The sequence below is a fragment of the Tenrec ecaudatus genome, chromosome 3 (genome assembly GCF_050624435.1).
Source record: "Tenrec ecaudatus isolate mTenEca1 chromosome 3, mTenEca1.hap1, whole genome shotgun sequence".
Classification (NCBI taxonomy): Eukaryota; Metazoa; Chordata; class Mammalia; order Afrosoricida; family Tenrecidae; genus Tenrec; species Tenrec ecaudatus.
The window spans coordinates 148,685,610-148,713,081 of NC_134532.1; the positions used below are offsets into that span (position 1 = coordinate 148,685,610).

A 27,472-nucleotide genomic window follows, 5' to 3' on the forward strand; every position below is an offset into this window, starting at 1 on the left:
AAAGAAACGTCTTCCGCAAGTCCATATATAACTCTTTGGAGCCCTGTGGTACAGCCGGTTATGTGTTGGACTGGTCACAGTTAAGAACCACCAGGCCTTCAACAGAAGAAAGATGGGGCTTTCTGCTTTTGTAAAGAGCGTGACGTCTCAGAAACCCAGGGCCACTTCTAACCCTGTCCTACAGGGTCACTATGAGTCGGAATCGACGTGATACCAGTGAGTCTGATGTTTATATACCTCTCTGGAAATGGTTTCTATGACTGCTTGTAACTAAACTTAATAGATACTTTTATTCTTAAAATAATTTATAGTTAAAAACAACCTGGAGCTTCTCATTGGGAACTTGTCTCCTTACCAAGTGGGTAATTATTTTTTGAACAACAAAATTAAATTAGAGAAATAAATACACCAATAGTCTAAGTTCTAACTCAGACTAAAGGGATATAAGCAACCTTTTTTTTAAACACGCTGTGGCCAACTACATTTTAAAACATTTTTTAATCATTCTGAATCACCTATAAACTAGTAGTTTATTACATTAAAAGTATTTTGTAAGATTTAAGAATCTAGTCAGTAAGATATAAAGAAATTTTTGCCAATCAGAAATCTATGGAATACTATTTTCCATTTCCTTTAAATTTCTATTCTTACTTCCTGTATGGTAGTATGCAAGCTGGATAACTTCTGGGCTTCTATCTTTTCATTTTTAGGAGACAGAATAATATCACCTACCTCACAGGCTGCTATGAAGAGTAGAGACAATGCACACGAAACACTGTGTGCACTTTAAAGCTTCACATAAGTATCACCAAACAGTAAGAGACCTATGAACTACTTACTGATCTATACTACCTGCCAAGGGATAGCTTAGTGTAACAAAAGCCAAGGCATATTGCTCTGTTGTTTTCTGATTTCAAACCAAGAGCTCAAACACCACAAAAGAAACATTAATATGTTAGTTTGCTTTGTTAGCTTGTGGTTAAGCACATACAGCTTCATTAACGTTATCATTGAAGTTGTACTTTAGGTAACAGTATTTTCTTCATCTTAAAAAAGTGAAGCAATTCAGGAACATTGGTCAGAAAAAATAAAATAAAACAAAACTTGGTTTCTTTAATAATGAGGAAAAGAATCATCAATGTTAAAAGTAAATGGACATGAAACAGACCACCAGAAAAGAAAGATATTATGGGTAAGTTCTATGAATAAGTGTCAAAAATGTGAGTAGCCAGAGTATTACTGTACATGCATTATTTTAAAGGGACAATATCAACACATAGACATTCTTGTGAATGCATTTATATGAATATGTATACATACCTATGTATACATATTTAACTATTGCTTTTACTTTTAAATGAAATGCCTCAATTTTTTTCTAGGAAATTTCCATAGATTATCCTACAAGAGAAAATGTTTTAATTTTATTAAAATGTACAATATTTTCTATGTTCTGGAAATTGAACAAATACAGCAGCCGCAGAAGTAATAGATAGCAATATAAGATTATCAAATATTCCTCTTAAATTCAGGAATTCCTTTACAGTGCAAGAAATTTCACTTTTCAACAGCTAGAAGAAATATCACTTGACAGTGTCCTTTTATAGAATGAGCAATTACACCTAGAAACATCATGCATATGGAAATGCAATCTTTACCTTCAACATCATCTGAAAGGGTAGACAAAAGTAAGTAAATAGAAAGTGGGTGTTCAAGAAAACCATTTCCTATGTAGTACAATACAATAAAAACATCAAAATATACCATATAATCTCATGGTGGAGGGATTCTTTCATTTTAGTAAAATATCAGATATATCTTAAAGGACAGCATACGGTCTGTTTTCAGGGCCACGTGACAGATTTATCATTAAAGGGTTATAAAATACAGCTAAGGAAAGAACTCTACAATGAGTTCAACATGTCAGCTAAAAATTACCTTTTGATGGAACAGCAAAGGCAAAAATATTGGAATCGACACTTCACAATATCTAGCTTTTCTTAAATTGACTATTCCAAAATGAATATATTTTCATAAGAAAATCTAAGTTTCTAATTTGATCTTCCCTAGAAAGAAAGGATTCTACAATGTTTTATGTAGACATTATTTTATCCAATAGCCAAAGTTTTTTGGGAATTAAAGTTAAAAAGCCCAAATAAAAAAAGAGAAGCAAAAACTTCAATATATATGAAAGGAAGACCATCTGATAAAAGTTTTGCTCTTATGTGTTTTATTAAACAAAAAAATTACCCTCAACAGGAAAAAAAGTTCAATTCCTCGTCTGAAACAACGAAGGAAGCAATCAAATCAATCAATAAGAAAGAAAATGAGGACAAAATATTTTCTAAAACAATATGGAGTTTCTAATTTTCTCTGACCTGACAAATTATTTTTGCTTTACAATGTGCTCTTGGGTGCACTGCAACTAAGTGCTGTCATGTGACCCATACCTACTTTCTCATTTGGTACCAAACCATGTTCATGAGGAATTCATCAAGCAGAGTTGTAAGCAAAGTATCAAATAGACACTTTTAAGAAAAAGGCTCTTTGAATGTGTAAGGAATTGTGACTTCCAACACAAATCAGCTCTAAATGTTTCTTTGACTCACTCAAAAGAAAATTAAACTCATTGGCATCAAGTCAATTCTGACTAATAAGGATCCTACACGGCAGAGTGGAACTGCCCCTGTGAGTTTTCAAGGCTGAAACTCTTTATGGGAGTAAAAGCCTCGTCTTTCTCCCATGGAGCAGCTGATAGTTTTGAACTGCTGACCTCATGGTTAGCACCTCAACTATGCGACCAGGACTCCTTTATGTGACTAGTATTCTGTACTATCCATGGTAGTAAATATTTACATATACTTCTGTTCTCTTATTTTAATAAAATAGTTATGATCAACATATTATCTCTACTTCTTTTTCTATTTTTCTTGTCTACTCAGAATTTGTAAAGGTCACTTAATAATTCTAAATTAGACTGATGAAAGTCATGACCCTATCCATTTTTCTGACTTTCTAGAACAGTGAAAAACCCAGCATGTCCTACTGCATACGCCAATTCAGTCCGAGGGCTGCATTCTTCAACAGCATTGTGGAACGCCACCCAGTGCATCTGTTTATGCAATCTACTCAGCAAAAGGTATACATACCTCCGGTCAAGCATTTCACATACGGATAATAGAATAAGTTTAAGATAAGAGACTATCTTACTTTAAGTATTCAAGCAATTTAAATGAGAAAAATAAAAATGCGTTAAATAAATGTACAGATTCCAATCTGTTTCATATCATCTAACATCAAACAAACCTAAAGAAAACATTTCCCTAAATTAATAAAACATTTTTGCTTTATATGAATTAACATAATCCTATGTAAGAGTTTAAAAATCTATTAGAGCAAGAATCCTCCAACTTCATACCAGGAAATAAAACACAAAAGAAAAAAATTCATGGAAAAAAATCAAATGAAAAGATAATGGAATTTTTCCATGAATGTTATTCATATTTTTAAGTTTGCATTTTAATCAATAGTCAAAGATGATTACTTAGACATTGATAACATCATACTACTTAACTAAAACTAAATACAAAAAGAAGAAAAATATATCCCAGGAAGGGAAAATTCAATGTAACACAAATTCAAATCAAACACAAAGCAATCATCTCCAAGATACTTTCTAGGAATAAGCCTATGTCCTCACTTTATAGAATAAAAAAGGCACAGCAAAATCTACAACTTTTAAGTTTATAAAAATTCACAACGCTGTTAACTTTATGTACAGAAAATCTATTAACATAGTAAGAATACGTAGAAACGTACCTACTTCTTCCTCATCATCATTAGCTATCACATTATACAGCGTGTCCAAAGCATAACCAATTATTTCAGAATCCGACCTAGAAAGAAGAAATAACTAAACTTACACACTGTTGGTTCGACAGTAAATTGTTACAATTTTTTAGACAATTATTTGACAATACTATATAAAACCTTAATTCCCTTTATTAAAACAGCATACAACATGGAAAGAATGTGTGAGAGTAGAGTGTACCTATAGTAGTGAGAAACTAGAAGCAATCTATAGGTCCAAAAATAATGTTCAATTATGATAAATCTACATATGATGTATACGAGAGTAAAGAGGGAACTGATTGCAATGACGAATCGATGTCTAACCTCTCACCCTGGGAGACAAACAACAGAAACGTGGGTGAGGGAGTCAGCAGATGGTGTAAGATATGAAAACAATAATAAAGGGTTCACAAGGGCGGGGGGGAGGGAAAAAAGAGGAGCTGATACCAAGGGCTCAAGTAGAAAGAACATGCTCTGAAAATGATGATGGAAACATATGCACAAATGTGACTGACACAATTTATGTATGGAGTTTATAAGAGTTGTAAAAGGCCCCAATAAAATAATTTTTAAGAGAGAGAGAAATGAAAAATAATATATTTTCAAAGAATGACTCATGGCGTAGCATTATAACAATACATGATAATGCCATTGGAAAATAGAATACAAAATATAATGTACTGAATGATCCTGTTCAGCAAAAAATATATATCTAAGTGCTTTTAAGGAAGTCCAGTTACTACAATTGCTACCCCAATTTATGAGCCAACCAGTAAAGACACCGATGAAGAAATGGAAGAATTCTCCGAACTTCTAGTGCCCCTGGTGGCATAGTGAGCTACAAGTAGGGTTTCCCACCCCCAGATCAGTAGTTCAAAACGACCAGCAGCTCCACAGGAGAAAGATGAGGGTCCCTTGCTCCTATGAAGAAACCCAGAGCAGTTCTCCTCTGTCTGAGTTGAAATCAACTTGATGGCAATGTTTTGTTTTGTTGTTTACTCCCAAACTGGTCAAACATGTGACCTAGATGCATTGGTAATTATTAGCAAAAGTTGGGAACAAATTTGAAGGAACAGTAGTTGAAAAATTGGCCTCAGTGAAAGATAAGAAGCTGAAGTTCGCATATAGAATTTTTCTAGACCAATCATCTTTTAATTGCAAATACCTTTTCTCAATGACATAAACAGCAATGCTGGCAATGCTAAATGGTAGAAAAGGAATCCAACTGCCTGTAACTATGGGAAGAGAAAATGGAGAAGCTCAGTGTCAGCAGCCAAAGGGAGGCTAGGGGCTGGCTGTGGAACAAACCAACAATTAATCATAAAAACTCAGGGTGAAGTTGAAGAAAATTAAAGCAAGTCCATAAGAACTAAACACATCCTTAAATTCCACTTGAATTTCTAGAACATCTTAAGAACAGATCTGGCAAACTGAACACTAATAACAGAAGACTTGACCAGCTGTGGGATGATATCAACATCATCATACATGAAGAAAGCAAAAGGTCATTAAAAAGCCAAGCAAGAAAGGAAAAAAAGGATCCAAGTGGATGTCAGAAGAGTCTGAAATTTGCTCTCAATGGTAGAACAGCTAGAGGAAATGGGAGAAATGATGAAATACAAGAGTTGATGAGAAAATTTGAAAAGGCAGTTTGAGAAAATAAAGTGGAACATAAAAATGAAATGTGCAAAGACCTAGAGTTAGAAAGCTAAAAAGGAAGAATACATATCTCAAGCTCAAAGAACTAAAAAAAATTCACACCTTAGGTGGCAATACTGAAGGATTCTAAGGGCAAAATATTAACCCATGAAGCATCAAAAAAAGATGAAAAAATGCAGACCCTGTAAGAACATACAGACATTTCAAAAGTAGCATATGAGCAAATGTCTGTAAGAACATACAGACATCTCAAAAGTAGCATACGGTCAAGAACTAAAGGTACTGAAAGAAGTCCAAGGCACACTGAAGACAACAGTGAAAACAAGGCTCCAGGAATACCAACTGAAATGGGGCTCAACGGGTTAGGGATACTAACAGAATACCGATTGAACTGCTGTTCCACAAGGCAATGAAGCACTGCAAGCACTCGCTCACCTATGCCAAAAAATGTGGACGGCAGCTATCTGACCAACGAACTGGAAGGGATCAACAGAGTGCGAAAACTATCAAACAAGAAGATTAATATCACACACAAGTAGGATTCTGTCGAAGATGATTCAACAATGGTTGCAGCAGTACATTAGCAGGGAGCTGCCAGAAATTCAAGCTGGATTCAGAAGAGATGACATTGCTGACATCAGATGAATTTTGGTTGAGAATACCAGAAGGATGCTTACTTAAGTACTTACTGACAAAGCAAAGGCATTCAAATGTGTGGATCTCAACAACCTACGGATAATACTGAAAAGAATGGCAATTCCAGAACATTTCATTGTTTTCATGTAGAACTTGTACGTAGACCAAGAAGCAGTCATTTGAACAGAATAAGGGAACACTGAGTGGTTTAAAATCAAGAAAGGGAAGGGTCGTGGGAAGGAGACGAGCCAGTCAGGGTGCAGTGTAGCAACGATGAAACATACAACTTTCCTCTAGTTCTTAAATGCTTCCTTCCCCCCACTGTCATGATCCCAATTCTATCTTACAAATCTGGCTAGACCAGAGGATGTACATTGGTACAGATAGCAACTGGAAACACAGGGAATCCAGGACAGATGACTCTTTCAGGACAAGTGGTGAGAGTGGTGATACCTGGAGGGTGGAGGGAATGTGGGGTAGAAAGGGGGAACGGACTACAAGAATCTACGTATAGCCTCCTCCCTGGGGGATGGACAGCAGAGAAGAGGGCGGGGGAGACGTCAAACAGTGTAACATATGACAAAATAATAATCATTTATAAATTATCAAGGGTTCATGAAGTGGGGAGGGAGGGGGGAAATGAGAAGCTGATACCAAGGGCTCAAGTAGAAAGCAAATGTTTTGAGAATGATGAGGGCAATGAATGTACAAATGCGCTTTACACAACTGATGTATGTATGGATTGCAGTAAGAGTTGTATGAGTCCCTGGAAAAGGACATCATGAGTGCTGAGGGGCAGCCCCAAAGAGGAAAACTCTCCAGGAGGTACACTGACACAATGAGGAAGTGCTGCAACAATGGCTCAAACACACAACAATGGTGAGGATGGCGCAGGCTTGCACGGTGTTTGGTTCCATTGTACAAGGGTCACGATGAAGTGAAACAGACACCGCAGCACCCAACAACAAAATTGTTTGATATAGCTCTTTTTAAAACTAATGCTCCTCCTACTTAAGAACTGTATGTAGTAACTTGCTTGTCAGAATACATTGTGGTAGCATTGATAGCATGTCAGTTCTGAGACAGACCACAAAAAGCACTGCGACTTCTTGTGATCATAAGTCGCTCTAGGAAAAGCCAGCTGCCAGAACCTAAGAATGGTCCAGTCACGATAGGGACGACTACAAGCAGAGGAACTGAGGCCTCTTGCTCATCACAATGTGAGTGAGCTACCTTAGAATCGGACTCTCCAGCCCCAGTCAAGACTTCAGATGGTTGCAGTCCTGGATGGCATCTTGAATACAACCTCAGCAGACCCTGAGCAGGAACCACCGAATCATAGACGCTACTGTGCTAATTAGCATATATTATTTTGAACCCCTAAGTAGTAAGGTAGCCTAACATTTGCCATTATTTTTCTCATTTAATAGAAAGATTTATTGATAGAATTTTAAATCTATCTATACAACAAAACTTCCCTTCCCCACAATTTCTGTATGTACGATGCAGAACCACGGATCATATTCTGAGTTGTGGGACAGCTCTCACAGTGCTGTCCCACGCATTCCACCAGCATTCACATAAACTCATCTTATTTCTACATCGTCCCAGAGATCATTTCTGTCCTGTGGCTGAGCGAAGTACAACAATACACACTATAGGTCCAATACAGAGTCAATGAAATAACTGAAAAGAACTTTTTAATAGCCTTAACAGTGAAACTAAAATCAGATGAAATGTTAAGAAAAATTAAGACAAATAATAGAACAAGAAACTTACCGATCTGTTTGTAAAACATGGATAAGATGTTCCATAGCCTGGATGCCCACCTCCAAGCGATATTTCTATGTATAAAGAGGAAAGGTGTTATGAAAGGAATTAACACCCACGTTCAGCAGCTTAGTTATTTATGAAGTATTATACCTTAGACAATGACTTGAGAGCACGGACGGCATTTCTTCGATCATCCAATAAAGTAGATGAAGCTACTCGGTCACAAAGCTTTTGAATCTGCAATGGAAAAATGAAATAGTATCATTAAAAAGAACAAAAGAGAAATGAATTTCTTTTCCAAATTTATACCAGTAAGTGCTGAGGCAGTTTAAAATCTGCAGTTACTTTTTTCCATTTAATAGAAAGTTTTATTGTGATAAATTTCAAAACATATCTATAACAAAACTTCTGCCTTCTCAACAATTTCTGTATGTATGATTCAGTATCACTAATTATATTAAATTAAAATTAATTCAGAAAGTCAACAACAGGATGTCTCAGAAAAGTTCTGCATAAATTGAAATAACTATCTGGGTAGAGTATAATTTCATGATAGTGGTCAGGCACATTTTTCGGGGACTTCAAGAATGGGAAGGGGTAGAGGAAATGTCAAACAAAATTAAGTCGTATAAAATGAACAATGAAGAAAAACCCTTAGTAGAACCAACACTTCTTAGATATTCCAATTATTGCTGTATAAATCAAAAGAGAGAATAAGAATAATCCACTAGGATATGGTAACAAACAGAACTCAAAAAAAACCCTGAGTCAATTCTGACTTATGACAACCCTATAGGGCAGGGCAGAACTGCCCTTTGGGTTTCCAAGGCTATAAATCTTTATGGGAGCAGACAGCCTCATTCCAGAGGAGCAGCTGGTGGGTTCAAACTGCAGACCTTGCAGTGAGCAGCCTCATGTGTAACCCACTATATGCTACCATGGCTCCTTTAGAGAACAGAAAATTGTAAAAAATAACAATAGTTGTTTACACACCAACTTTATCCATTTCCATTATGAATGTGCACGAGAAAAGTCAAAATTACATATCAGAAATTTTAAGTTTCAATAAGCATGCCTAAGATCCTATTCATATGAAATGTCCAGAATAAGGAAATATGCAGAGACAACAGAAAAGAGATGAGAGGTAGTTTTCCCAAACCCACTGCCATCCAGTTGACTCCACACAGAGCAATCGATACTGGGTTTACAAGGCCACAAGTCTGTACGGGAGCACATAACCTCGCCTTTCTCCAGTGGAACAGCTGAAGGTTGGGTGACCTGTAACTACGGGAGGGGTTGACAGTTAATATGCACCTGATGAAAATGTTCCCAAACTGACAGTGAAGGGTGCACATGTCGTATACTTTAAAGGGGTAAATTGGATGACTTGTGAGTTTTATCATGAAAGTTAAAAAAACAAAACAAAAAACTCAGTCTGTGAGCCTGTTTAGAACTCAAAAAACTGAAGTGCAAACAGAGTAAACCCACAAACTCAAGGATTATGACGTTCTGATATATCTCAAACTAAGTTCTCCCACTAACATCAAATAGTTTGCCCATTTCCACACTTAACAAATATTGATTGAAGGGCTTTGAGACATGAAGACCCAGTAGGCTCATACTCTGATACAAGTTCCTCCACACCATTCAGAGGCGGTGCTAAGTCCTGACGTTGAGGTCCTGCAGGAAACCGTGACTACGAATGCTCCACGAAAGATGGGAAATCCAAACCTAGAAGCAGTGCTTGAGATCTAAGGGTAGTAAGTAAAGCAAAGTATGTCCACAAAATTGCCCTTTCATAATGTCAGGACTCCTGGGGGGTATTGTTGGTTTTACCAGTCAATCTGTTCTTTAGCTAAAAAGGTGACCTCTGGGAGTAGTTTCCACATCTCAGAGCAATGATCTTGGGGGTTCCTTCGGTCTCAACCAGTCTAATTTTAAGTCTACAATTTTTTTGTTTTGTTTTAATTAAATCATTTTATTGGGGGGTTGTACAATTATCATAATTTACACGTACATTGTGTCAAGCACATTTGTACATTTGTTGCCATCATCATTCTCAAAACATTTGCTTTCCACTTGAGCCCCTGGTATTTGCTCCTCATTTGTTCCCCTCCCCCTAACTCTACAGTTTAAAAAAAGTTTCTCCCAGTGTTAGGGTCCACCTATTGTGTCCCTGATCACACCTATTGTGTCCCTGATCAGAAAGGCCAGTGGCTGTAAGGAGGCATGATCTTGTTTTTCTGACCCCAGCGTGCTGAGGCTGTGGTTCCTGTGGACTCTTAGTCCTGTAGACTATGTGCATCTTTGAGTTTTGGGTCTCCTTCTCTCTCTTGATCTAGAGTGGGTAGAGACCAGTACTTACAGCTTAAATGGCTGCTCACAGCTTTAAGAAACCAAACCAAGGGGTAGAACTACATTATGCCACTGACCAAGTTGTTCCATGTAACTACGGTCTTCAAAATTAAAGAGCATAATTTTGATTAAGTCCAATTTATCATTTTGTTCTTTTACAGGTTGTGCTTTTGGCCCACATCAAAGAAATCTTTGCAAAATCCAAAGTCACAAAGATTCTTGTGTGTTTGTGTGTGGATTTTCTTTTAAGAACTTTCCTAATTTTGAGCCTACCATTTACGATGATGAACATTTTGTTTGTTTTTTAATAACAGCTTTACTGAGAGATAATTAACATTCTATAGAATTTTGAATATATGACCCCAAGGTTTTTCGTAGCGTCTCAGTGTTGTGTAACCATGACCACAATCAACTTCAGAACATTTCATCACCTGAAAGAGAAACCGGCGCTCGGTCATTACAGTTAGTGGGTATTCACAGGGCCTGGGTGCTACGGACTCTCAGGCGCTTCGACAAACTGCCCGAAGTCCTGCTTCACGCAGGATGTTTGAAAATAGTTTCAGAGGAGCAGAGCTACATCGGGAGGCTCATACAGGTCCAGCGTGTCCACAGCAGCGGTTCACAACCTGTGGGTCATGACCCCTTCTGTGATCAAATGACCCTTTCACAGGGGTCACCTGATTCATAACAGTAGCAATATTCCAGTTATGAAGTAGTGATGAAAATAACGTTATGGCTGGGGGGTGTGGTCACCACCAGAGGCACTGTATTACAGAACCGCTGCTCTACAGGGCGGGCAGCTGATGCTCTCCTGTACAGAGCCACCATGGGCCTTACGGTCAGTGGAGCAGCAGATGACATGCATCCACCGGCTACGGCTTCATGTCACAGGAAGTTGGACTGACTTCAGTTTACCATTCAAGTGCTCCATGGACCAGTAAATAAATACCAGCTCTTCTCTGGCGGTTAACATTTACTGACTTGCACTAACTGCCACCAATAAAGCAACCTTTCCCATGAAAAAGAAATGTGGTACTCATTCCCCATTTTCTGCCCAAAGGTGTGGTATGAATATTATTCAACCATAGTTCATAAAAATAAACAAAATGCTGATTCATGCTACAATATGAACAAACTTGGAAAGCATTAAGCTACATCAAAGGAGATGGGCAAATTACTGTATGATTTTATTTATATGAAATATTTATTGTAAGAGTTCATATGAAATCAACACAGACAGGAAGACAATCATGGCTGTCTGGGGCTACGGAGTTTTGGGGGAGAGTGGATTGAGGAGTCGCAGCTAAAGAGCATTTTTTTATGGGCTGATGCAAAGATTCCAAAAAACTAATATGGTGATGGTTATACACTTGATTAATTGAAAAAGAAAACCATCAAACTGTATACTTTAGTGGATGAATTATGTGACATGTGAATATTTCAACAATGTTGCTACTCACATCCTGCCAAAACTTTTATCTCTGGACTCTATTTTATTGATTTACGTATCCTTTTGTCTATATTGTATTATCTTAATGACCTGAATTATAATTCTTGAAATAAGATAGTGTTAGAACTTTTGCATGTATATTTTATGAAGGACAATGAAAAACTTAGTATTTAGTATAAGACAATACAGGTCTATAGAACATAATTCTGAAAATGCTACATTTTTTAAAGTCTAGAAACTGGTGGAGAAGGTCATAGAATTACCATTGATGTAACCCCTTCTGAAGTTGAGATCTTGAATGATTTGAAATTTTCCATTTTATACCAACATCTTGACCTGAGCAAGCTTCTGGCTGGATGAGTGCCAAAAGTATTTTTCCAACATCAACTAGCTCAAAGAGATGATGTTTTTTTCCATCAGTCTTTAAGCAAGATCAAAACCAATGAAGATGACGTTATGGATTCAACTAATCAAACTGTAATTGGGGATGAGTGTTGGATTTACCAATATGATGCTAGGAGTAAGAGCCAATCAGGACAATGGTTGCTGAAGGGATCTGCTAGCCTGTTAAATTCAAGGCAGAGAAGTCAGTTCAGAAGGTTATGGGGGCTGTTTTTGAGAATCCAAAGGGGATGTGCACACACACACACAAAGGATCTTCAAATAGTTCATAGAAAAATGGAACTAAAAAATAAAAATTAACTATGAACTTTTTGAAGCCCCTTGTATATATTACATATAGTATATATAACTGTGTATGTGTTTATGAATGTGGTATGCTAAAATCTCATTTATAGAACCTTAGTAAATACTAATTTAAAAAATTATTATTTTCATAATAGTAAAATAACATAAAACTACAAAAGATCTTAGGGTACTAATTTTTTGAAAAATAAGACAAAATCCAGGTAACAATATGAATTAAAAGTATACTTTTCAAAAGTATTATTCCTGGTACTGTATATCCAGCACCTCTATTTAGTTTCAAAGCACTTTTATCACCTCAACGGGAAGCTACGAGTCTATCTCCACTACTCTCAGACCCTGGCACCCAATTTACTTTCTGTCTCTATGGTTCATATGTAGGCGTCATGGTGGTGCAGTGGTTATTCATTGGACTGCAATCCTTAAGGTTGGCAGCTCAAAACTCAGCAATTTTCTTTTTTTTAATCATTTTATTGAGGGTTCTTACAGCTCTTATCACAATATATACATACATACATTGGGTCAAGCACATTTGTACGTATGTTCCCATCATTTTCAAAACATTTTCTAATTGAGCCCTTGGTATCAACTCATTTCCCCCCTCCCTCTCTCATGAACCCTTAATAATTTATATATTATTTTTTTCATGTCTTACACCAACTGCTGTCTCCCTTCACCCACTTTTATGTTTTCCATCCCCCTGGAGGGAGTTATATATGGATCATTGTGATCGACTCCTCCTTTCTCCTCACACCTTCCCCTTGTCCTCCTGGTACCGTTACCCTTATGATTGATCCCTATCAGCAATTTTCTATGGGTCTTTCTACTGCTGTAAACAGTTACCATCTCAAAAACTCACGGTGGCAGTTCTACAGGGTTGCTGAGTCAGTATTGACTAGACGGCGGTGATTAAGTAGTAAGAAGACATTTCATATACATAGAATGACACAAAATGTGGCCTTTTGTGGGTCAGGCTTCTTTCATTTAGCACGTTTACCACGTTCATCCACATTATTCCAAGTGTTGGTACTTCATTCCTGTTTATGGCTAGTATTCTATGAACACACAACTTTATGCTCATCCATTCATCTGTTGATGTATATTGGGATTTCCACAGTACAGCGGTATAATTTTTGGCCCCTCCAAAATATATTTTGAAATCCTGACCCCTATAATTGCTGATGCAGTCCTGTTTGGAAATAGGGCCTTTTTTTCCATTTTCTTTTTTTGTGACGTTACTAGAGTGACCCGAATCTAACCACGTCTGAGTAATAAAAAGGGCAGGTGAGGCATGCAGATACACACAGAGGTAGGAGGGAGAGAGAGCAAAGTGAAGACTGTCTGTAAGCCACGGAACCAAGACATGCCAGAACTACTTATAAGAAAGGCATAGGCATAGCAGAGAGCCTGATTTGGAATACTAGCCTCTCAGATTGTGGAAATAAATTTATATCCTTTTTTTAAAAGATAACTTTATTAAAATAATCTTACAACTCATTACAATCCATACATCAATTTTATCAGACATATTTGTACATATATTGCCATCGTTCTTTTCTAGACAGTTACTTTCTATTGAGTCCTTGCATCAGTTCCTCTAATTTCCCTTCTAGTCCCCTCCCACCCTCGTGGTCCCTTGATAGATTATAGATCGTTATTATTTTCATATTTCACACCAACCGGCATCTCCCTTCCCCTCTGGTTTCTGTTGGTCTCCCCCATGGAGGGGTGGTGTGTGGTTATGTGCCAATCATTGTGATAAGTTCCCCTTCCTCCCCTTCTCTCCAGTCCTCCCCCCTACCCTTTTGGTATTGCTATTCCCATTCCTATTCCTGGGTTCCGTGTTTTGGGGGCTTTATCTCTTATCTATACCTATGTACATGCTCCCCGTCCAGTCCAGGGTGAGAAGCAGCCCTGGGGTCATGATAGTGGGGGCGAGGAAGCCTCAAGGAACCAGAGGAATATTGCATGATCCATCGGTGCTCTACTGCACCGATGGACTCATCCCTTTCATGCAACCTCTCTGTGGGGAGATGATCCACTGTCTACAGATGGGCTTTAGGTCTCCACTCCAAACCCCCGCATTCTCACCAACGTGGTTTTGTTTGTTGTGAATCTTTTGATGCTTGTTACCGGTCCTTTTTTCCTCCAGTTTTATTGGCACACAATCCACATCATAAAATTCAATCATATCAAGAACTGTTCAATTATCACCACAATCAATTTAAGAACATTTTCCTTATTTCCCCATGACTAAATCATCTTTAAAATGAGCTGTGTATTCACACTCAGTTCTAGTGCTCCCTCCACCGCCCACCTTCACCGTTTACCCCCCAAACAACCTCATTCTCCCCATTTCCCCCTCTATATCTCCTACATATTCTTGCATCAGTTCTTATCTTTATACATCCATTCCTTCTGTACTTCATAAACTGTTAAACCCAACAGAAACAATAAAAAGCTGAAACTAAATGAAGTGGTAAAGATAAAATAATAGTACCTGTATACGAGTATAAACCAATCCAAATAGCCAAGCCACCTAATTTTACCACAAAAACCACATAAAAAGTGTGCTGAAAAACCCCGCTTTTACACAAGTATATAAGGTAATATAAAGATAAAATACCAAGTGAGCAGGAAAGAAATAAATTTCTATTCTTTATAATGATCTACTGTGGTATTGACCTTGGTGCAACACTAGGACTAAGACAAGTGGTTGAGAGAGGCTGCTTACACCTTTGGAGGCAGTGCAAAGCGGGAAGGAGACACGAATAAATGGAAATCCTAAAACCCTGCGCTGGCTTCAACCGTAACAGTTCTGCATTTTTCCACTTTAGAGAGGGAAGTCTGGTATAAGGCATAGTTTTGGGGGAAACTCTCAATGGTGAAAATTTATTTCGAAAAATCACTGTTTTGGAGTACATCCAATCCGTATCTCATTAAAATTAAACTCATATTACCTAGTGACAATCTCAGAATTAGAAGCCATTTTTTCTGACTCGTAGTTACCAAAAACTCATTAGCATCATGTCAATCCCAAGTCAGACCCAGCAGGATAGACTAGAACTGCTCCATGCAGTTTCCAAGCTGTCATTACGCATTAACAGCATGGGATGTGCAGATGACGGAACGTGAAGAGTGTTTGGAGCACTTACTGATGAAGTTTGCAGATTTCAAACTTCATGGATTACATCCCACCACAAAGAAAACAAAAATCCTCACACCTGGACCACTAACAAGCAACATCATGATAAATGAAGAACCCATTTAAATCGAAACAAAGAATTTCATTTGACTTGAGTCCATGATCAAAGCTTAAGGAAGCAGTAGACAGGAAACGACTGTGTTGTACTATACTGTACTGTATTGTTTCAAACACTGTATTGCACTAGGCAACCTGCTGCAAAAGACTTCTTTTAAAAAGCCGTCAGTGATGTCACTTGGAGAACTACAGTGTGCCTGACCCACACACAGCATTTCCGATCGTGTCACAGGCATGTGAGAGAGGGCCAATAAAGAAGGGAAGCTGACGAATTGTACATTTGAAGTATGGAGTATGACGCTGGCAAAGAATATGGACTATATCATGGGCTGCCATAAGGAGTACAGCCCGGAGGCTACCCGAGAGGTGAGGCTTCTTCTCACATACCGTGGACACCGTGCTGGGTTGGCAGCCACGTGCCGAACTACTGCACCATCAGGGCTTCTGGACTTGCGGTTAAGTTCCTTTTCTGCGCCAAGCTGGTAGTGAGTATTGCTCTTCGGGAAAATGAATCAATGAAATAATAAGGATGCAAAGCCACTTGCATTCTTTCTTGTAATTAACTGCTCTAAATGTGGATTTCCTTTAAAAGTTAAACTAATTCAGTAGCAATTTCCATTGATTTTAAAAAAGGAATACCCAGATTTTATTCACATAATTAAAAAAGCAATTTCTGTATTTTCCACCATATGTAAGCATTATAGAATGAACTGTAACCCTCAAAACTATGTGATATAAATCCTATCCTATATACCGATGGTTAATATTCAATTTGGGAATGGACGGTTTTGTTATGTTAATCAAACAAGATTAGTGTAGGTATGTCTTGAATCAGTCTCTTGAAATGTAAAAAAGATTACACAAGACAGTGAGAAAAACCCTTCCCCAAAAGCATGCACTACAGAGGACAGCACTGAAGATAGAGGTCAGGGAGAGGGGCGGCTCTGTGCAAAACACGGGGAGCAAGCCAACAGGAAGGATAGAGTGGACTGCATCCTGCCCCACCAAGCCCCAAGGACGATATTCCAGCAGCCAATGCACAGAGAAGACCATAGGGCCGGCCCCACCACCAGACACGGTGTCACTTCACTGGCCCATAGCACTTCGGGGAACAACACCGGAGACACAGTGTGGGAATTGCGCCCGGTCTGACCCACACACACTGGGGAGAAACACGAAGGGACTGCAACAGGGCAGCAAGGGGAGCAAAGCAATGAAGTCCCCGAGGAATACCAAAAAATAGACTTCAGGAGCAGGGGTGGCACCTCATCAGACTCGATTGGAAAATATTTATAAATGTCAACAGACAGATCTGGAACTATTTATAGCCCCCCCCCGTGTCTATCTATGTAAGGTAGGCAGGATAAACAATACTGAGGAGAAAACAATGGGACTGATAGGGGGGACAGGGAGGTGGGGGAAAGGCAGGGGGGACCCAAAAAATCCAGAGACAAGGGAATCAGTGATCTAAATTCAATGGTGAGGAGGGTGTAGAATGGGGTTTGGCCAAGTGCAATGTAGTGAGAGGAATTACTGAAAGTCAAATGAGGGTCAAATATAATAGTGGAACAAGAGGAAAGTTAAAAGAAATAGAGGGAAAAAAATAGGAGGCAAAGGACATTTATAGAGGTATAAGTATAGGCATTTACATATGTAAATATATTTATACGTAAATATTTTTATATATAACAATAGGGATATAGGTTTATGTACATGTATTAAGGTAGCAGATGCACATTGGGCCTCTACTCAAGTTTTCCCTCAACACAAGAACACTTGTTCTAATAACCTGGCATTCTGTGATGCTCACCTTCCTGACACGATCTTTGAAGACAAAATGGATGTATAGCAAATGTGGTAAAGAAAGCTGATGATGCCAGGCTAGTACAAGATATAGCATCTGGGGTCTTAAAGGCTTGAAGATAAACAAGAAGCCATCCAGCTGGGAAGCAACAAAGGCCACATGGAAGAAACACATCAGTCTGTGTGATCCTGAGATGTTGACAGGATCAAGTATCAGGCATTAGAAGAAGACCCAAAACAAACAACCATATTGATGCGAATGAGGGGGTAGGAATGGAGACCCAAAGTCCATCTGTAGACAATTGGACATTCCCTCACAGAAGGGTCACAAGGAAGGGACAAGTCAGCCAGAGTGCAGTACAGCACCAACAAAACACACAATCATTCCTCTAGTTCTTTAATGCTTCCTCCCCACCACTGCTAACTCCAGTTCTACCTTACAAATCTGGCTAGACTGATACACATAAGAGTTCTTGACACATGGAATCCAGGTCAGATAAACCCCTCAGGTACAATAATGGAAGTAGCGATACCATGAGGGTAGGGGGAAGGTGGGGAGAGGAAGGGGGACCGGAGAGCAATCGTCCAGGTAAAACACCTCCCCCCACCCAGAGTGATGAACAACGGAAACATGGGTGCAGGGAGACAGCAGCTGTTATATGAAAATAATAATTTATAATTTGACAAGGGTTCATGAGAGTGGGAGGGTGGAGGGAGGGAGGGAAAAAATGAGATGCTGATACCAAGTAGAAAAGCAATGTTTTGAAATGGATGGCAACACATGTAAAAATATGATTGACACATGGATGTATGGACTGTTGTAAGAGCTGTAAAAGCCCCCAGTAAAATGATTTTTTTTAAGGCAGTGAGAAAAGCAGAGATAGAGGTAAAAAGACACTAAGTCACATGAAGATAGTCCAGGAGCAAGAGACAAGGGCCTTCCTCCAGAGCTGGCCCAGAGAGTAAGTCTCCTGACCAGAGCCAGCACTGAAACCGTGAGAAAAAGAAATTTGTTTGGTAAAGGAACCCATTTTATAAATCTGCTACAGCAGCACTAAGACACAACTCTCAAATGATGGTTACTATTTAGGGTGAATATAGAGGTTCAGGAGCCATGGTGGTCTACTGGTTACGCATGGGACTGCAGTCCACCGAGGCAAGCAGTTCGAACCGCAGCTCTGAGGGAGAGAGGCGGGGCTTTCCTCTCCCATAAACAGTTACAGTCTCAGAAACCCACAGCTCAACCTGCCCTATAGTGTCCTTGTGAGTTTGGTTTTGAGTTTATAGTTGGTCAAAATGTGCTCTCAAAATGATGACAGAGAAAATGGATATTAAATATGTGAAGAAATGGCATGGGCCATGTCTGACTTCCTCTGACTACAGAAGAGGGAAAGAGAATCCAATTTCATATCTGCCCAAGGCCAACTGTCACAAGAGAGGAGGGTCAGACGTGCCTGCACATTCCAGCTTCCTTCATCTTCTTCTGACACCAACTCTACTCTAAAGATACTGAATTAGATTAACTTATTGCACTGGTCCAAGGAACTCAGAGTATTCATGAGAATGGAGTTTTTCTTTCTTTTTTTTGAATGAGTTTTTTAAAGGTACCTAACAGGTTACAAAAAGTTAAAAGACACAGTTCTTTTATATGCAAATTAAAAGTGAATAATTTAAAAAGTAAATAATCCTTTATATACAGAATGTTTATGACATTTCTGCTCCAGTTATAACATAAACACTTTTTATAAAGCATAGTCACAAAAGACAAAACAAAATATAAAGCCAGTATAATGCATGGTACATACTTTAAAAGAAAAAAGCACTTCTATCCTCCAACTTATATAAGAAATTCTAATATTTTCTCCTAAAAGATAATTAATTATATACATGTGTGATGAGAACTACTTCTCAAACCATAAGCTATCAGAATTATTTTATCTTTTGGGTATTTGAAAGGACAGTGTTTCACAAGCACCACAAAGTTTATGATGAAAGACCTCGAATGGAAAAATGGTCATTTTATAAGTCTCCATCTTAAAAAATACACCCCAAATAACAGTGTCTACCTAAAATCAAGCAGAAGAACTGTGATGTAGCTCGTCTAGCCAGTCTTCGTAACAGCTACTGTGCCAGTCGGGTAGAAGAGAGAAACAAACCCAGGGAGACTCGTGTGTGAGAGAAAGAGATGTATGTATGTATGTATATATGTATGTATTGGGAAAGAGTTTTATATACAAGAGCAACTGAATACTGATAAGACATCCCAACTCAGTCCAGATCAAATCCTTAAGTCCGATATTAGCTCCTATGTCCAATACCAATCTGTAAAGTCCTCTTCAGACTCACGCAACACATGCAATGACGCCAACTGCAGGAAGATCAGAGCCCAGTGTGTGGAAAGTCTTGTGGATCCAGTGGTGGTGGAAACATCTCAGCACTGGTGTGGATCTCTTCCAGCTCTGGTGCTCTGGCTGCTTCAGAGTAGCTCCATCAGGTTCGTCATCAGTAATATCTTGCAGGGAGTGAGCAAGTGTGCTGCTGCCTGCAAGCTATTTATCTCCTTAACAGCTCCAAATGAGGTCATCAAGCTGCAACATGACTGACAGGCTAAAACTCCACCTCTTCACTCTTAAGTCTCAAATTGACAGCAGATTATGTAACTACCACAGCTACCAAGTGATTTTTTCTTGATGGGGAAAAGAGAGAGGGCGAGAGGAAGAAGCTGATAGGATTGTATGATTATTGTTGCTAGGTACCATCAAGTCAGTTCTGACTCTGGTGACCCTATGTACAACAAAGAGAAACACCGTCCAGTCCTGCACCATCCTCAAAATTGTTGAGTCCATTGTTGCTGCCACTGCGTCCATTTAGCTTATCAAAAGTTTTTCTCCTTTCACTGCCCCTCTACTCTACCCCAAGCATGATGTCCTTTTCCAGGGAATGATCTTTCCTGATAACATGTTCAAACTACGTGAGAATGAAGTTTCGCCATCCTTACTTCTAAGAAGTATTCTAGCAGTACTTCTTCAAAGACAGATTTGTTTGCTCATTTCCAGTCCATGGTACTTTCAATATTCTTTGCGTACACCATAATTCAAACACATATTTTTCAGTCTTCCTTATTCAATGTCCAACTTTCACACACATGAGACAACTGAAAAATACCATGGCTTGGTCAGATGCACCTTAGTTCTCAAAGTTTCTCAAGAGTTTAAAGAAAGTAAATTTACCCAAAGCAAGGCATCTTTTGATCTCTTGACTGCTGCTTCTATGAGCATTGATTGTGGATCCGAGCAAGATGAAATCCCTGACGGCAATCTTTTCTCTGTCTATCATGATGCTATCTACTGGTTCATTTGTAAGGATTCTGGATTTCTTTATGTTGAGATATAACCCACATCGAAGGCTGTAATCCTGGATCTTCAACAGCAAGTGCCTAAATCCCTCCACACTTTTGTCAAGCAACGTGGTGTCATCTACAGATTGAAGATTGTTAATAAGACTTCCTCCAATCCTGATACAGCATTCTTCTTCATATAAACTTTCTCTGATTACATGCTCAGATTGAACAAGTATGGTGAGAGGATACAACCGCGTCACACACCTTTCCTGATTTTAAACCATGTAGTATTCCCTTGTTCTGGTTGCACAACTTCATCCATGTACAAGTTCTGCACGAGCACAATGAAGTCCTCTGGAATCCCTATTCTTCTCAAGGTTCTCCATAGTTCGTTAGGGTCACATTTGAAAGCCTTGGCAGTCAATAAAACACACATACAAAAATTACATCTTGCTGGTATTCTCTGCTTTGAGCCAGGATCCATCTTACAAGAGCAATGATGACCCTTATTCCACATTCTGAATCCAGCTTGAATCTCTGGCAGGCCCCATCAGTGTACTACTGTAACCATTGTTGGATCATCTTCAACAAAATCCTACTTGTACGTGATATTTACGATCCTGTTCTATAATTTGCACATTCTATTGGATCACCTTTCTTTGGTAGGAGTACAAATATGGATGTCTTCCAGTCAACTGGCGAAGTAGCTGTCTTCCAAATTTCCAGGCATAACTCTTTTTATCATATGTAAACATGCGTTTATCAGGCCTAACTCTTGTTGAAGCACTTCAGTTGGTATTCCCCCAGTTCCTGGCGCCTTGTTTTGGGCTCATGCCCTCAGTGGAGCTTGCCTCCTTCCCTCAGTACCGCTGGTTCTTGGTCCAATGCTACCTCTTGAAAGGGTAGACTGTTTGGGGAGAGTGACTCCATGGATTCGTGCCATCGTCCTTTGATGCTTCCTGCAATATTTTGCCCATGGATTCTTTCACTATTGCAACTCGAGGCTTAGATTTTTTCATTAGTTCTTTCAGTTTAAAATTCACTATAGATGTTCTCCCTATAATTTAAATTATTCTAATTTTCTTAAACCACACACACAAAAAATCATGTGGTATTCAATAAACTAAACCCACTGCCATGAATTGATTTCAAGAAATACCAACCTATGCAGGAGTCCACTGAGTATCTTTCCAGAAGCAGGCAACCTCCTCTTTCTCTGAGTAGCAGATGGTGGATTTGAGTCTCCAGTACCTATGACCTAATAACTAGTATTCAGCAGACACTAAAAAGAGTTTAAGAGCTCTCTCTGGCTAGATACTAAAATGACCCAAACACAAATCATTACTCTTTTCTCCAGCATAATGCATGCAGTCTAACCCTAACCCTACCACAGCAGCACCAAGGCATCACAGTATCCAACAGACAACAAAACGAGTTTAAGAAAGCTCTCACAACACAGACCTTTATCGTTTTCCTTTGACATAATACGAGACAAGCTGAGAGAACAACTACCATTTATGACACTGACCGGGTTATTAATATGGAATATGAGACATTAACCCAAATGAAGTTTCAGGTTATATTTATAGTAACACAGCATAAAATGTCCTAGACTACAGAGATGTCAACATTCAGAGCCACATTCCTTAATAACAATTTTTATTAAAAGAAAGAACAGCTGTGTCTACTTTGTTAGCCCTTTTGCTTTCTAAGCCGACTGATCAATGTTTGATCTAAAAAGAGACACCATACAGTAGAATAATTCAGAACACTATGCATGAACTTGAACATTTATATCCGTCAGATCCAATTTGACAACACAAAACACCCCTATAATTTATCATCAAATACAATTAACACTTCTCTTGTTTTTCAAGAAAATAGTTCTTAGAAGTGTACTTACTAGTTGGAAGGTAGTTGGAAAACTGAGCCATTTGAAAGCAGAAGTGGGATTTTTACTATAAGTGTGTTTATTTTCACCCAGAAAGGAGTGGCAAGGGCTTCGATCACCAGAAGTCAGAATCTCTGTCTACCTCAAGGAAACGGGAGAAACTGCAAAGCACAGACTCTAAAACATGATGGCTTGACAAGAATAAAATTCTGGACTTACATGCCCAGTACTTCATCGCATTGTTAACCATCTTGTCATCTGATATTTGAATGGTTCTAAAGAATATCAATAGTAAGAGTACCACCAGAGTTACTTTTAACGTCAGTGACAAGAAGAAAAGCAACTTATTGTACAGTCAGTAACATACTTCTCACACAATTAGGAGACGTTTCAGAAAGAGCAGGAAAGCAGTCAGAGCTGAGCTGGTAAAAAAGTCTGACATAATGAACTTCAATCATTCCACAAGTTTGATTTTTCCTGTCTTTAAAAAATACTGCTCTAGTACCTAGTAATTTGTAAGCGGCAATGATTACAGATCTGTGATTTATTTCATACCAAACTATAATTAATTCAGTTAACAGATATTTATTGAGCATTTACTACTATGGAGAAACAAAGATTAAAATCTATATGAATCCTACCCTAAAAAAGCCCAGATTGTAAGTTTCTCAGTAATGTAAAGAATGAAACCTAAGGAGTAGAATGCATAAGTTGAAATGTAAAAAAGAGTTCAAGGAGGAAGGTTATCGGCTATCTGCAAACCCACTGCATGAAGTGAATTCTGCTCATGACCCTATATAGTTTCTAAGGCTGTACATCTTCACGGGAGCAGATAGCCTCACCTTCCTCCAGAGCGAATGATGGGTTTGAACCACCAACCTTGCAGTTAGTACTACAACTTATCCAACAGTAGCACTAGGGCTTTCTGGTGGGGGGGCTTTCCCCTCCCCACAAAATAGAATTAACTGCCATATAGTTGACTTTTGACTCATAGTGGCTCCCACAGAACAGCGTAAGTTTCCAAGGCTATAATTCTTCACAGGGCAGAGCCTCCTCTCTCTCCAGAGAGTCACTGTTTGGTGGGTTGGAACCAACCTTTGTTTAGCATCCCAATGCAAGGAAGGCACTGAAGACCAGATCTGAAGGACAGGTAGAATTCAGATAACAGGGTTTCCATGAGAAAAAGTGTGAGCGAGCCACTATGAAAATAATTTAACTTTGCAGAAGTGAAGAAAATACTAAATGGTAACATGAATGTTGGAGGTTCCAAGCTCTAGCATCTCAAATATCCCGGCTAGATCAAATCAGCAATGAAAAGTCTGTCATCTGCCAATGATCTCCTTATACAGTGAGACAAATGCACTCCCGTGGAGTTGATGCTGACTCAGCGGTACCCTAGGTAAGGACATCTACATTGGTGTCCCATGATTCCTTAGGTCACTTTGTGAAATGAGACAGTGAAATTTCATTCAGCCTATAACAGATTACTTTCCTAATATTGTATGGACATGTGTAAAGTTAGGCAAGAGCCTCACTTTTATTTAGTTTATATGCATAAGTGATACTCAAGCTTCATTTTGAAATCATGGCATGAAAAACTAGGCCGTCCCATTCGCTGTGGTAACATCAAAAGTGTTCTAGTCCAACTTCTGAAATATTGTGGAAACTTCTCTAGTGCTCTGTACTTCCCATTTCCCAACTAGTAAAATAAGGGAGTTAGACCTGAATGATCGAGAAGGCCCTTCTAGCCTTAGAATTCTAAGTCCTATGAATGCTGTGCCTTTTTACAAGCAACCATGACAAAGAAAACTATCAACAAAAGAAACAAAGCAGGGTCCTCTCACCCTCTTACCCACACGCAATAAAAACTACTTCTCAGTGCCAGGCTCTAGTTCTTATGTCATGTAAGCCTCATTACTACCCTGAAAAAAAGGTTTTTCTTCCCCAAATAGTAGCAACATCTTGTTTTCCAGTCCAACAAGGGTGTGTGCAAGGCCCAGGATTAAGTGAAGGTCTAACTCTAAAGCAAACTCTATAGTAAGCCACATTTGAAAAGTTAGGGTCTCAAAAGAAAACGAATTAAAAAAAAATACGGTCTCTTACACAAATGCCAAACAAGTAAAATAAATGGGAGAAAAGCTGATTGAAGATGTCGGCCATGCCTCTGGTCATCTGGAGGGAGCATGTGCTTCCAAGGCGGCTCAGCTGTACTGCAGCTGTGTGAGCGTACAGTTGAGGAAGATCTGTCAGCTGCTGCTTTAGACAGTTCTAATTCAGACTTACGCATTTAGTTTTCGTCACGATTCCAACTTTTCCACTTACCTATTAAAATGCGGGCACTGGAGTGACACCTGGGCAAAATCTGGCCGACTCTTAGTTCTACCTGTTTCTAGGAGCTCGAGCCTGATCCCATTATTTATTATTATTAGGCCTCTCTAAGCTGCACTTCATTTATAAAACTAGAATTAAAACTCATTGCCGCTGAATTGATTCTGACTCACAGTGAGCCTCATCTTTCTCCCTCGGAGCAGCTCGTGGTTTTGAACTGCTGACTGTTCAGTTAGCAGCCTAACATGTAATCACTATGCCACTTGGGCTTAAAAGGAAGATATGGACACTGTCACTTATCTTAGGAGCCCTGGTAGTATAGTAGTTATGCATTGGGCTGCTTCTACTCCTATAAAGAGTTAGTCTCAGGAGTTTATAGAGGTATACACATAGGCATATGCATATGTAAATATATTAATATATAACAATAGGGATATAGCTCTATGGACATATACTTATAGGCTAAGTATTCAGGTAGCAGACGGACATTGGGTCTCTACTCAAGTGCTCCTTCAACACAAGAACACTTTGTTCTAATCTGACATTCTGTGATTCTCACATTCCCTACACGAATGCTGAAGACAAAATGGGTACATAAGCTAATGTGAAGAAAACTGATGGTGCCAGGCTATTACAAGACATAGCGTTGGGGTATTAAAGACTTGAAGTTAAACAAGTGGCCATCTAGCAGGGAAGCAACCAAGCCCACATGAAAGAAGCATACAAACCAACCCCTGTGATTCCAAGGTGTTGAAGGGATCAGAACACCCAAAAGAAACAACCATTTCAATATAAATGAAGGGGGTCTAACGGATACCCACAGCCCATCTGTAGACAATTGGACATCCCCTCACAGAAGGGACAAGCCAGCCAGGTGAAGTATAGCACCGACAAAACACACAATATTCCTCTAGTTCTCTAGTTAATGCTACCCGCCCCCTGACTATCAGGACCCCAGTTCTACCTTATAAATCTGGTTAGACCAGAACATGTGCACTGGTACAGATAAGAACTCTCAACACACAGAATCCAGGATAAACTCCTCAGGAACAATAATGCGAGTATCAATACCATGAGCTTAGGGAGAAGGGGGAGATGGGGGAACAGATCACAATGATCAACTTACAACAACACCCCTCCCTGGGGGACAGACAATAGACACATGGGTGAAGGGAGACACTGATGGTATAAAATATGAAAATAAAAATAACTGATCAATTATCAGGAGTTCACCAGGGTGGGAGAGGGAAGGGAAACAAAAAGAGCTGATACCAAGGGCTCAAGTAGAAAGAATATGTCTTGGAAATGATGATGGCAATATATGTACAAATATGTTTGACACAATTGATGTATGTATTGTTATAAGAGGCCCCAATAAAATGATTTTTTAAGCTAGTCTCATAAATCCACAAGGGAAGTTCTACCATAACCTTTAAGCATGGACTTGATGGTAGTGAGTTGGCTTATCCCTTACCTTCGGAAGCCCTAGAGCTGTAGTAGGTGTGTGTATCACCTTGGGCTGCTAACCACAAGGTCAGCAATTGGAACCCACCAGCCAGAGATCTACAGGCCTCAGAAACTCGGTTCTATAGGAGGGATACAAGTTAGAATCAACTCCATGACAGTGAGTTTGGGATCACTTATCTTACCAGGTAGTTATGGCTGTGAAATATAAACAGCTCAGTAGAGGACCTAGCCCAAGGTAATGGCTTGACAAATGGAAGCTATTATTATTACCTTTCTGGATAGTAACAAAGTTATTTATGCCTATGAATGAACTCCAAAGTTTATCTTTAATGTGTCTTACTATGCCACTTTTCTGTAAATAACAAAACATTTAAGAGTATGAAACATTTATATATGTGTAAATAATATAATGCTCATTTCCAAGAACTCAAAATCAAACCATCAAGTCAATTCCAACTCAGAGCGACCCTATCGCATAGAGCTGCCCCTGTGGGTTTCTGAGACTGTAATTCTGAAGGTGATAGTAAGCCGGAAGTCTTCTTGTTCCCACCGAGCAGCTGATGGTTTAAGAACTGCTGGCCTTGCAGTCAGCAGCCCAATGAGGTAACCACGATACCACCAGGGCTCTTCATTTCCAAAAGGCACTCGCCAAACTTCAAAATTAAAGTTCTCCAGACCCTGAGAGATAAACAGCTATCAACCACTGTGTTCAGTCGCTAACCCTTGTTTTAAATAAGTGACGCGGCTAGTCGAGTTCAGACCCAGTGGCTTTTGACTGGGATGTGTGGGAGGGGAAACAGATGTGTCCCCCAAAGCGGTTTGGGCACAGCTGATTCCTACCGCGTCCAAAAGTGTTATTTACCAAATGGCTTATTTAGGTGAGCCCCAAAATCAGGGTGGGAACTTGGATCACCTGCAATGAACAACCTTCCTTCCAGTTCAAGGACCAGG

At 39.1% G+C, this 27,472-nt stretch overlaps 1 protein-coding gene across 2 annotated transcripts in view; it reads right to left on the minus strand.

Annotated features, from left to right (window-relative positions):
- The window catches only part of USO1 (USO1 vesicle transport factor), a 76,815-nt gene that overhangs the window by 48,650 nt on the left and 693 nt on the right, over positions 1–27,472 (minus strand). For both annotated transcript variants that reach the window (XR_012783478.1, XM_075544189.1), the window contains exons 2-4: positions 8,071–8,157; positions 7,927–7,991; positions 3,820–3,896 (exon numbers count right to left, since the gene is read on the minus strand). Coding sequence is in view for 1 of the 2 variants with exons in the window: in XM_075544189.1 (XP_075400304.1) it covers positions 3,820–3,896; positions 7,927–7,991; positions 8,071–8,157 (229 nt within the window). In the remaining variant the exon portion in view is untranslated. The remainder of the gene's footprint in view (positions 1–3,819; positions 3,897–7,926; positions 7,992–8,070; positions 8,158–27,472) is intronic.